General features: G+C 40.8%; 2 protein-coding genes across 2 annotated transcripts; both read left to right on the top strand.

The window, feature by feature from the left end:
- Positions 1-943: 943 nt before the first annotated feature.
- LOC136253707 (uncharacterized) lies at positions 944-2,482 on the top strand. Its single transcript, XM_066046365.1, has one exon. The coding sequence runs from the start codon at positions 944-946 to the stop codon at positions 2,480-2,482; it is 1,539 nt and encodes a 512-aa protein (XP_065902437.1).
- Positions 2,483-5,157: 2,675 nt separating this feature from the next.
- Positions 5,158-10,534, top strand: LOC136254569 (uncharacterized). Its single transcript, XM_066047319.1, has 18 exons — positions 5,158-5,376; positions 6,334-6,465; positions 6,616-7,571; positions 7,628-7,741; positions 7,796-7,963; positions 8,016-8,186; positions 8,352-8,468; positions 8,523-8,667; positions 8,711-8,838; positions 8,904-9,116; positions 9,164-9,286; positions 9,343-9,468; positions 9,517-9,585; positions 9,638-9,723; positions 9,830-9,962; positions 10,017-10,125; positions 10,177-10,253; positions 10,314-10,534. The coding sequence occupies exons 6-18, from the start codon at positions 8,073-8,075 to the stop codon at positions 10,443-10,445; spliced, it is 1,572 nt and encodes a 523-aa protein (XP_065903391.1). The 5' UTR covers positions 5,158-5,376; positions 6,334-6,465; positions 6,616-7,571; positions 7,628-7,741; positions 7,796-7,963; positions 8,016-8,072; the 3' UTR covers positions 10,446-10,534.
- The last annotated feature ends 1,612 nt before the right edge of the window (positions 10,535-12,146 follow it).

Genomic DNA, 12,146 nt, shown 5'->3' with positions numbered 1-12,146 from the left:
AAGGGGGTTTGGTTGTAGGAACACTTTTGTCAGATTTAGACTGATCATGTGCAAGGGCTTCAACCTTTGATGATAGGGCTACTAGACAGGCAGATAACTCTTCTATCTTGGAAGCTGTTTCTAGTAATTTTCTGCTGACTAGCTCATGACCTTGTTGAAGATTAACTGTAATACTGTCAACACTATTAGTAGATATATCTGTATTTCTGACCAACTGCTTAAAATGTGTTTCACAACCATTCAACTTGCAGCAGTAAACAAGGTTAGGAATACTTTTAGTAACCTCTGCAAGCAGTTTGTACTGCTCCTTACTTAGACCCTCACAAGCTGTGTGGACCCAAGAAAAACAAATATCACACTGAGCTGCCTCACTACCTTTACCCTTGGTAGTACACTTCTTTTTACAATGGTTACAAATATCACCTGGCATACTCAGTGCTTTTGGTGGGGTGTTATCTTCTGCGCGTCCCCGCTTGACTGCTGGTGTGGTCATCTTGACAATGAAAGGTGCCAGACGTTGAAACCTGCACAATAACAACAACCACGAATGTTCCTACCAAAAAGATGGCTTGCCTTCACAGGTACCGTTATTTACTAGAGCCACGGTACAACAGCGTGAGCGTTTAGGAGACAGTAAGACTGTCGAACGGCTGTACCAGCCGTCCACGGCGTCACCTTCGAACTCCGACGAAATACGCAGTTTGAGCAAGGCAGTTTAAGGTCAATAGTAGCACTCAAAAGTCCGTGAGAAGGAAGGTGAAAGTGAAGAGGATAAAGTAGACGCCATCCACAATCGAAATTTTTTTTTTTTGATGATGATGATGATCTGCTGCGTGAGGGTCAGTGTATACAGGACCGCCTTAGGCAGAATAATTCACTAGGGGGGAAGCTCCATGATCGCTCTCGTCTGTTTGATCATTTAATGTCTGAGGGCAAGGTTAGTATGGCTCTTCGTTTACTGTCGGAGGATTCAAAAGGTGGAGTGTTGTCACTAGACTCAATGATTCCTTGTGGTGTGGATCCATCGGGAAATCCTGTATATCGAACTGCTAGAGACATTCTATTAGAGAAACATCCATCAGCAAAGTTTGCTACCCCTGACGTTCTTCTAGATCCTACTGGTGATCCAATCACTCCCCAGTTTGATCCGATAATCTTTGACTCTCTCACAGGCGATCTTATCAAGCGTGCAACACTTAATACTCATGGTGCTGCCGGTTTGTCTGGTGTGGATGCTTATGGGTGGAAGTGTCTGTGCACCTCTTTTAATGAGGCTTCTGTTGAACTGTGCCAAGCCTTGGCCTCTGTTGCCCGCTGTTTATCCATAACTACAGTTGAACCTGCAATTTTGATGCCTTTTGTTGCTTGCAGGCTGATACCTCTCGACAAACGCCCAGGTGTGAGACCAATAGGTATTGGTGACGTGCCCCGTAGAATTGTTGCTAAGGCGATCCTTTATGTTATAGGTGATGATATTGCACTGGCTGCTGGCCCATTACAGACCTGTGCGGGACAATCAGCTGGCTCTGAGGCTGCTGTACATGCTATGAAGAATATGTTTGATGACAGTGATTGTGAAGCTGCGCTCTTGGTGGATGCTACTAATGCATTCAATTGTGTGAATCGCCAAGCTGCCCTACATAATATATCCATCCTTTGTCCTGCATTTTCTACTATCCTGAACAACACTTATGCTCAGCCAGTCCGATTGTTTGTAGTTGGAGAGGGTGAAATCCCATCTTGTGAAGGAACAACTCAAGGAGATCCTCTCGCAATGGCAATGTATGCCCTGGCTGTGGTTCCCTTAATTAAAAGACTCCGTGTGGCAGTCCCTAGTGTTGGGCAGGTATGGTTTGCAGATGATGCCACTGCGGTGGGGAAACTGAAACTTTTGCATAAATGGTGGCAGATACTATCCTCTTTGGGACCTAATTTCGGGTATTTTTCTAATGCATCTAAGACAGTGTTGATTGTAAAGCCTCATTTGTTAACTATTGCAAAATCTATCTTTGCTGACACTGGTATGCAGATTACTGATCAAGGCCAGCGCCATCTTGGGGCTGCATTGGGCTCTCGAGAATTTGCAGAGGGGTTTGTGGCCAAGAAGGTTTGTTCTTGGTCTAGTGAAGTGCTTGCTTTGGCTGAGATTGCTACAAATCGTCCTCATTCGGCTTTTTGTGCTTTCATTCATGGGATGATAGGCCGGTGGGTATACATCATGAGGACCATCCCCAATGTTGGGCCCCTGTTTCAGCCTCTAGAGGATGCCATCCGTTTGAAGCTGATCCCTGCCCTCACTGGCCATGGTGCTTGTTCTGCCTTGGAGCGTGATGTGCTCTCTCTACCCTGCCGCCTAGGTGGCTTGGGTATTGTCAATCCTGTAGACATTGCTGATTCTCAGTTTACTGCATCTATCAAAATCACACTCTCTGAGATCTTTGATTGTTGCTCAGAATCTACTAGCCCCTCTACCCGACGTTAGTTCTATCAAGGCTCAGATTCATCAGGATCGTCGCTCTACTTTGCATATGAGTTGAGGGGGAGGGCTTCTACGATCAAATCTAATCTTTCGTCACAATCCCAAAGAGTTTTAGACCTGAACAGTGAACCGGGTGCTTCTGCCTGGCTGACAGCATTGCCTTTAGCAGAGCAGGGATTCCATCTGATGAAGCAAGAATTTTGGGATGCCTTGCATCTTAGATACGGCTGGAAGCTCCTGAACATACCCAGTCACTGTGTTTGTGGGGTCTCATTTTCTGCGGATCATGCTATGATTTGCAGACATGGAGGCCTCACATTTGTTCGCCACAATGCTTTGCGAAACATCACTGCAGAGTGGCTTTCCAAGACATGTCATGGTGTGGCCTGTCACGCTACAGATGGTCCCCCGCCCCAAGTGGTCCGGCCGGACCAACTAGCGCACTTCAGGCTGTCCGGCCGGACCATGTGAAGTTGCGTCAAGTGGTCCGCCCTGCTTCAATTGGTCCCCCCAATGAAACAGCTGTATAGAGGCCGGTTAGATATGGGTTACTTGTTCGTTACCGGAAAACTCAGTTATGTGGATGTTATCAGTAGCTTTCCGGCACACCGCTGCCTTTGATGATCGTGTCGAAAGGAGTTCAAAGGTGACTGGCAGCTGTCGACTCAGCCATATTTTATATTGATACGGTTGATCTACAGTCTAAACACGTGTCAGTTGCTGAACAGCGACTGTTGGCCTCGACTGTTGGCATGACTTTACTTGATTCAAGTTTATAGCTGTACTGATTCGGCTGAGGGCTCGTCACTTTAACTCGCACTTTAAGGACGCTTAGAGCAGTATTTGTAACAGTTCAGTTTAAGGATGATGGCGGATGGCTCCGCTAACCCTGCTGGTCACAGTAGCAGCAGCCAATGTACGGAGTCGGAAGATAGTCGTGGAGAGATTGAGAGACAACTGCACGAGGATGTTTTACTGTATCTTCAAGAGCAGAGGTACAGACAAGAGTGTACAAAGAACGAGAAGAGGTGTATTAGAAGAAAGGCAATGAGGTACACTTTAGAAGATGGAGCGCTTCTGTACACCAAACAGGACAAGACCAAGGTAAATATTTACTATTATAATGCATCATGTATGCATAGGACGGAGGTGGAGAAGCCAGCATTAGGAGGCCGTGGCATAGACTCCCCGAGTCGGGCTTACTTTCTATAATTGTAGAAAGTGGTTCAGCCACTTACTCTAATAGAACAGTCAGTTGCTCTAATAGAGCAGTCACACTTAGAAACTGCGAATGCAGCTGCCAACGTATAAGCCATTGTATTTACAGTCTACCACGTGTCCCATGGTTCCTTTCTGTTATTTATTACATCTGGCTAGCTTCCAGATAATTGTACTATGAAAACTTAAACATATAGTTATGTTTCTGTCTCCCTGCCATATTTATTATTTGTTTAATCACAGTAACCCTGAGTACAGAAAGCAAACCTATGAGTCAGGAATAAACTTTTGCAGCAGTGACTATATGGCTTCCAAACTTTTCACTTAAACAGGGTGGGTCAACTGAAATAAAGTTTTGGACCATTTTAGTGAATTGCTATGCACAGCTGAATAAACAAAATTGTCACTGTTCTGTTGGAGTGGCTGGCTGCTATAGAGTATTTCTGAACTTTTGCAAAATCAATGCAAAACATACATATAGTGCAACCTCTGGTAAATGAAACAGAACTGATTCAGTTTCCACTGAAATAAGAAGTTCTTTTCGTTCAGGATGTTATGGTTCCGGTACTTGGTAGCCACCTAGTTTGCATGGCCTGCTGTTGTCTACATGGACAAATTGCTTGGTGTGATAATTTCTCTTTTAGTTCAAGACCCTATTGACTCTCTAATTCTAAGTTGTATAGAGCTGTAGGGCCATATATAGCTGCTGACTCAGCATACTATAATGCAGTGTATGTGACTGGTAATACAAGTGTATGGTTTGTATAGGTCAGATACATACTAGACCCGAAAGAGAAAGAGCGGATATTGCGGTATTGTCATGTACACCCTACATCAGGTCACATGGGGACAAAGAAGACACAGGCAAGGATTACAGAACGCTACATGTGGCAAGGAGTAGGAAAGGATGTAAAAGCATTTGTAAGTACATACCTATACAGCTATACCTTGGGGGTATACATATATGCGGAAGTATATCATGCAGTTGATGCCTTGCAATTTAGAATAGCAGACTAATACTCAGCTTTCACAATACGTATACCAAACAGCTATGTAATTTGGTTGCTTATTACAGTATGATGCCCCTGTTACATCTTTTTGGTCTTGTCAGTTTTACTTTATGATAATGTTGTAGACATATATAATAATTATGATTATGTTGAAAATTTACCCTGCTTGCATGCTTCTATACCACTTGCAACTGCAGTATTCTGTTTTCTAAATAGCTGCATAAATGAAAAATGACCCAATTATATCAATCAACATGTTGGAGTTGCTATAGAACTGTACTGCAAAACTCTATTAATTTTATATGCTTTCAGGTTGTAAAGAACAATGGTTTACCATGCACGTATACATAATGCCTTTGCACAAGATGCAAAATATTTCATCAGTAATAAACTTGCATCATCACATTTTTCTATACATCTAAGGTGAAGGAATGTGATGTGCGCCAACGGATGACAAAGAAAATGGACACAGGGGTACCAGAACTTAACCCTATTCCAGTTGTAGCAACTTGGTACCACATTGGAATAGACTTTGTCGGACCACTAAAGCACAAGTCCACTCAAGGAAATTGCTATATTCTGACAGTAGCAGACTACTTTAGCAAGTTTGTGCAGGCATTTGCTTGCAGCAATAAGGAATCCTCAACCGTGTTTAGTGCTTTGTTTAAGGTATATATATATATGTTGTGTGTATAATGCACATATTTACTTAAAGTTTGCAAACACTTGGACGTGTAGACTAATACAGAACTACAGTATATGTTTGTTAAAGCAGCTATATAATATGGGTCGGAAAAGAGTTGTATAGCCAGTTATGTGGGCCGTTTAACCCGTATTCTCCCAGCATACCAATTCCAGTATTCATTTTCTACGTCTAATTGAAACATTTTGTATAGCTGTATGAAAACCTTTGGCTAAATCACTTATCTTAGCAAGATGTGAATCTTGCTTACTTGGATGTCAATAGATTAGCTTTAGTATTCCTATCCTTTCACGCAGCTGCTGAAACTTATTAATTTTGTCATAGCTTCATCATAAAGGATCCTTTATAATTAAGCCTATTACAATCCTATGCTATGATCACCAAAATATTTTGACTTGGTTACTGGATGGTAGAAAAGTAGCTAGATAGAGATGGTAGAGAAGCAGCTAGGTGCTGAAAATTTCAACTTGATTGCTTATTGTATGTAGGAGTATGTAAAACAACTGCACAATATTTGGGAGATTACGGAATACAGAATAACCGTGCAGAAGTAATACATGTACTTTGAATGTTTGTCATTAATGTGAAACTGTGCATGCAGTTAATAACATCCACAGGTGTCCAAATTGACTTAAAGAATACTTTTGTATGTTGCATCTAATTCTGTTTCCATGCAGTAACAATAAAACAATGCAAAATAAAATCTACTAATACATTCGGAAAAGTTCACACATATACATGAACACACACATGCACACACACACACACACACACACCCAAGACAAAGCAATGTATTATAGTGTGCTGCAAAAATGTAATTAAATACTAACAGAATGAAGTAGTCATTATAACCCAAGCAGCCACCAGAACCATGCAATTCAAAGTGTACCATGTTATTTACTTGCATATTACATACTTTACAGTTATTCATGCAGTTTGGATTACCAAGAGTAATTACTTCTGATCAAGGAAGTGAATTTAACAATCGCCTTGACAAGAAATTGATGAAGATGATGAAAATTGACCACCGTTTGACTACCCCTTACCATCCTCAGGTAACTACTACTCTACTATCCTATATTATATGCTATGTTGTAACTAATCAACATTAATAGTTGCATGGTAAAGAAATGCATAGTGCTATAATATGCATATTTACCTTATGCACTTTAAGTAGATACAACTGTATTATGTGTCTGTTGTAGGCAAACGGCTTGGTTGAGCATTTTAACCAGACCATCCAGAATATGCTGGTAAAGTTTGTTAATGAGAAAAAGGAACTCTGGGAAGATTATTTAGACACCTGTGTTTTTGCTTACAATACTTCTAAACACGAGTCATCAAAATATTGCCCTTTTGCTGTGATGTTTGGACGACAAGCTCTGTTACCTGTTGAAATTCAATCTCCCAAAGAAGAAGATATCGTACAGCACTTGGATCATAATGATGAAGTTATAGAACAACATTTCATTCATCAAACAAAAGTAGCACAAATTGTGAAGGAGAACATACTCACCGCTCAAAAGCGTCACAAACAAGTGTATGACAGGAAGCACCATAACCCAGCTACATTCAAAGTTGGAACATTGGTTCTTAGAAAAGATATGAAGAGGAAAAAGCGGGCTGTTGGAAAAATGGATTATAAGTGGCAGGGTCCTTATAAAGTTGTGAAGTCTGTTGGTAAAGGAATTTTTCAGATCCTATAGTATGTTCACGTTGAGCTGAATCCTGAAAAACAGCTAAAAATTAAAAGTGGATTTTTTCTCAACAGAGTTAACATTTCAGCCAACCAGATGATTATTGGGAACAGCAAAGGTGTCAACAACAGACATGTACGGTTTGGCTTCACTACAAATTCGGGGAAGGGCTGTAATGGACACTGTACTTATATGGCTTCTCCATAGGAAATGTATTGTGAAAATTTTGATTGGCCGTAAATATTATGTCAAACATTTGAACAAAAAGATTTCAAAATATTTTTAGCGGATCAAGCAGTACTACAAATGAGCCAAATTTCAAGATCATGTGTAATTGCATCCATGAGTTATTAAATGTTTTTGAGGATTCAGCTCAACGTGAACGTACTATAAACACCAATGACATTAAACAGACTTTAAAAGTCCATGGTACACATTTGAAATTGTTCTATCCACCCAAGAAGGTACGTGCATGTATGTGTGGCACACAGGTGTGTTTATGTAAGTTATAATTGTATAGGCAACTGGTTGTATCTCAACATCTCATGACGAAAGTGATAATAGTGGCAACACATCTGTCAGAAGTGGAAAAGGATCCATTTCACATGATCCTAGTGCCAGTGTGAGCGACAAAGTAAGAACTTATAACTACATGTTAATTGATGTAATATTATCTTGCAATACATAGGAACCATGCAACTCGATATTCCAGTATGATGACAATATCTAGACTGACCAAATAGAGGAGGACAACACATCAGTTGTTACTCACAATACTTGTACACATACTTCAAAATCTCACAACCCAACAGTGTCCATTATCTCACATGAACCTAGAGCCACCAAAAGTGATAAAGTAAGATTATTTGATACTATACTGTAATATTTATATCATGTACATGTTATAGGATCCCATCTTGACATCTCAGTGTGATGAAGATACTAAGACCAAAATTTTGGACCAAATGGATGATGGCAACATATCAGTGCTCCTACATGCTCGTACATCTCATGATCAGAGTGACTCTTCTTCAAGAACGTCCATTTCTTATGATCCTAGCAGCATCATGAGTGACAAAGTAAGTAATGTATAGGCTTATTGCCAAGCATGGTAACTATGGTTGTAGTGCAGCCAGCATACATACTTTGAGTAGTTTTAATAAGCTCACTGATTTGCTGGTTACATAGCTACTGTAGCATACTATATACACCCACGTGGAATTCTATATGAGTACATGTAATAGGAACCCAGCTATCCCAGTTTGATATCACGATGGGATGAGGAAGATATCACTCACTGTAAAGATCTAGTACGAATGAATAAGGAGCAAGGGCACAATGTATCAGTTGCTATTAATGTGGTTAGAAGTTCCTCCAATTCGTTCTTCACATATCTTACTAATGTCTATTTTCAGAATTGCCCATTGGTTTACAGTTCCCCCAAACAAGCAGGAGGCTACTTCCCAGAGTTTGGCAGTTTTAGTGCACCTGCGCTATCACCTATTTACAGCCAAAAACTGGAACACAATGAATTTAAAATAAAGCCTACATCTGATAAAGGTAAATTGTGATAGCTGGAAAAACATCACAACAGTTCCAATAGGAAAGAGGGTTGTTGATATGATATTCTCACCACCAAAGCACATTGTTACCAAGAGAAAGCTGAATTTCTCTGATAGTCCTGATACGAATTCAGTTAAGCCATTGAGACGACGTCGCAAGCTTATAAAGGTTGTATTTTGTTGTGATAATTCCTTGACAGCTATTGTAATTATTGTGTGCTTACCATTACACAGAGATGTGAGGAGTTTCAGAAAAACACCGTAACAAAGCCTCCTACAATAGCGGAACCATCAGTGGTAGCACCTATGATTGCGACAACAACAGAGACAGTGGAATCCAAGATAACAGCCACACCTAACGTAACAGCTACAACGTCTACAGCAGTAACAGGAATGATTAATACAGCCGGAGCCAACAATGGAAGCATCATACCACTTACAGCCTATGTATGTTTTTGTGCTGTGGTACATATGACTCATATATATACATACAGGATCAGCTAAAAGCTATCTGGAAAAGAAAGCCGTGCTATGTAATTAAAGCTAGGTTTGGACATTTGGCTATACATCAAGGTAGCTTTCACAACTTGAAAGGAAATAACTGGTTAAATGATGAGGTCAGTGCATTGTATTATATACCTCTAAATTTGATGCACTAAAATTAATGTTATAGATAGTGAATGGATATTTACGCATGCTAGTTGAATTGAGGAATGACAGTTTTGCTGTCTTGTCACAAACCATCACTGCCTGGGTTAATCGCTCAAAATCTGGGAAATCATCGCACCTTTTAAGCAAGGTAAGATCACAAATGCTACGTGGAGGAGTTAGCTTATTCATACTATAGGAGACGCTAAGCACCAAAGTGTTTATTGTTGGAATGTACAATCGTGGAGAAAACCACTGGATATTGATTGTAAGCAATTTGCATAGGGTGATACCAATACACTTGTTGTGCTGCTCTGTAGGCAATCAACATGGAAGAAAAAAAGTTTTACTACATCGATCCTCTTGGACCATCGCGAGCCATACGTGGAGCATACACAGGTTTGAAGTATGTTCAATACTGTAACATTGACTGTTAACATAATTATACAGTGCATCACTGTGAACTAAATTGATGCAATGCACTTTTACACCTAGTTTTATATGCTCCATAGAAGGTTCTTTGCTATGAGATATAACTGCGTTGGTCAAGACAACGTCTCATTGGACAATTTTGAGCTCATTCAGCTCAAGAAAGGTGTGCAAAAGCCAGGAGACAGCTTCAACTGTGGTGTTTTGAGTTTAAAGGTATAACATCTCGCTTTTGTAGCTAAGGCTATAAAGTTTGTGTATTATACACAGATTGCTGAACAATTGTTAAATTTTAACCGTATCGACGAAGACGCCATTTTACAAATGAATATGAAGAAAGCCAGAATAGATATAGGCACAGCACTCCTCACCAATTCAAGTAATTTGCTCTGCGTTAAAGTGTGCATATATACGTGTGTTTCAAATTCAGTTGACATGACTGAGCGCTGCATCATGTGTGGACGATCTGAAGAAAGTTTTCAGCATGAAGATTATACTGATCGCTGGGTATGCTATACACATATATTATTCATGTGAGAACTTTATGTATATTTATTGTGTATGTAGATCCAGTGTGGTAACTGTAATGCGTGGGTGCATGTAATCTGCTCAGGAGTAACTGTGGATGACCCTTCAGCACCCTCTTATGAATTTAACTGTATTGATTGTGTCAAACAACGTAAAGACTTTACACATTAGCTAATGACTGTAACAATTGTTGATGTATATTGGCAAACTTTGCTAACTAGTTAGCTATTTCATGGCATACATTAATTATGCTAGCTGCATCGCTTTTATGGCTAGCTATATAGCCTGGCATGACGCATGTCAGTGAATACATTAGTAGTGAATTGACAACATAGACTGATCACCGGCATCATGGCTGAGAATCCACGAAGCACAGGCCTAGCCGAGCATACAAGGCACAGCCTGTAGCCTCATACCCGATCACTGGCACTGTAGCTTTATAGTTTAAAAACAAGCTGTACGAAGAAACTGATCCGGCCGTGTTGCTTGCCGCGCCTGGATCATATTCAGCGTGGGGGACCACTTGTAGCAGAGGGGGACCAACCGTGGCGCTCTAGGTTGTCCGGGGGGGACAAGTTGAAGTTTCTCAAGTGGTCCGGGGGGACCATATAGCGCGGCTTTAACTAGTCCGGGGGGACTGATTTTGGGGGGACCAATTGTCGCATGACAGGCCCTTGAGCCACCTTTACAGCCACTTACTGGGGAGATCATTGCACCTAAGACTGCCAACCGTCAGGATGAGGCTAGGGCAGACATACATGCTAGGGGATTCTGGGGGCAGCGGCAAAGTGCCTTTTTTGACGTAAGGGTGTTTCATCCTAATGCACCGAGCTACTGCAACACCAGTGTCCCCTCTTTGTATCGACGTCACGAGGCACAGAAGAAACGTGAGTATGGTGACCGTGTCAGAGAGGTTGAGCAGGCCTCCTTCACTCCCCTTGTGTTTGCGACCACTGGAGGTATGGGAAGGGAGGCAATAGTTTTCTACCGTCGTTTGGCTGACCATCTATCTCGCCGCGGCTCTACTAGTTACAGTCAGACTCTGGCTTTTATCCGATGCACATTGTCTTTTTCTTTACTTCGGTCAGCTACAATGTGCATACGTGGAAGTAGGTCCATCTCGCATCGCTCCTCTGATGCCTCTCCTGAGATGGGCCGCATTGATGAGCACAGGGACTTTTAAACTTTTAGCAATCTGGTCCTTTTTATTCAGTTGTCCAGCACGTGCTTTCTTTGTGCTGGGGTGGTAGGCAAGGGCAGTCCATCCAGCCCAGGGAAAAAAATTAAAAAAATTAAATAAAAAAATTAAATAAAAATAAATAAAAAATAATAATAATAAAAAAATAAAAAATAATAATCACCGAATAGGAGCCTTAATAGCAATAGAGTTATAACGACAAAGTTATAAAGCAAAACTAAGCAAGTGTGAAATTGCAGGATCGAGATACTCTTATAGAGTAGTCACCACGGGGTAAAAAAGGTGTGCAAAAAATGTCGAAAAACAAAAACTTACCAGAATTCGAACCAGGAACCTCAGAAGTGGATCTAGGGGGTTTCTGAGGTTTCCAGAAACTGGTCAAGTGTATTCAGGTGTTCAAAATTATATTTTACAGTGATTTGTAATGGTACAAAAGTTCAGATCGAAATACTCTCTAAATTCTCTTTCTACTCTCTAGTCAACCACTCTAATAGAACATCCACGTTTTGTATTTCCCTTAAGAACTGTAAGTAGCTAGCTAGCTAGTTTATTTACCTGTGCTAACACAGTAAAAAACAGTTCAAAATCTTATAACAGAGTATTAAAATTTGAAAATCTTCCTGGGGGAATGCCCCAAGACCCCCAGAATAACATCCATGTCTGTTGTATGCTTC

The sequence above is a fragment of the Dysidea avara genome, chromosome 4 (genome assembly GCF_963678975.1).
Source record: "Dysidea avara chromosome 4, odDysAvar1.4, whole genome shotgun sequence".
Lineage (NCBI taxonomy): Eukaryota > Metazoa > Porifera > Demospongiae > Dictyoceratida > Dysideidae > Dysidea > Dysidea avara.
This window is presented reverse-complemented; position numbering and strand designations above follow the sequence as displayed.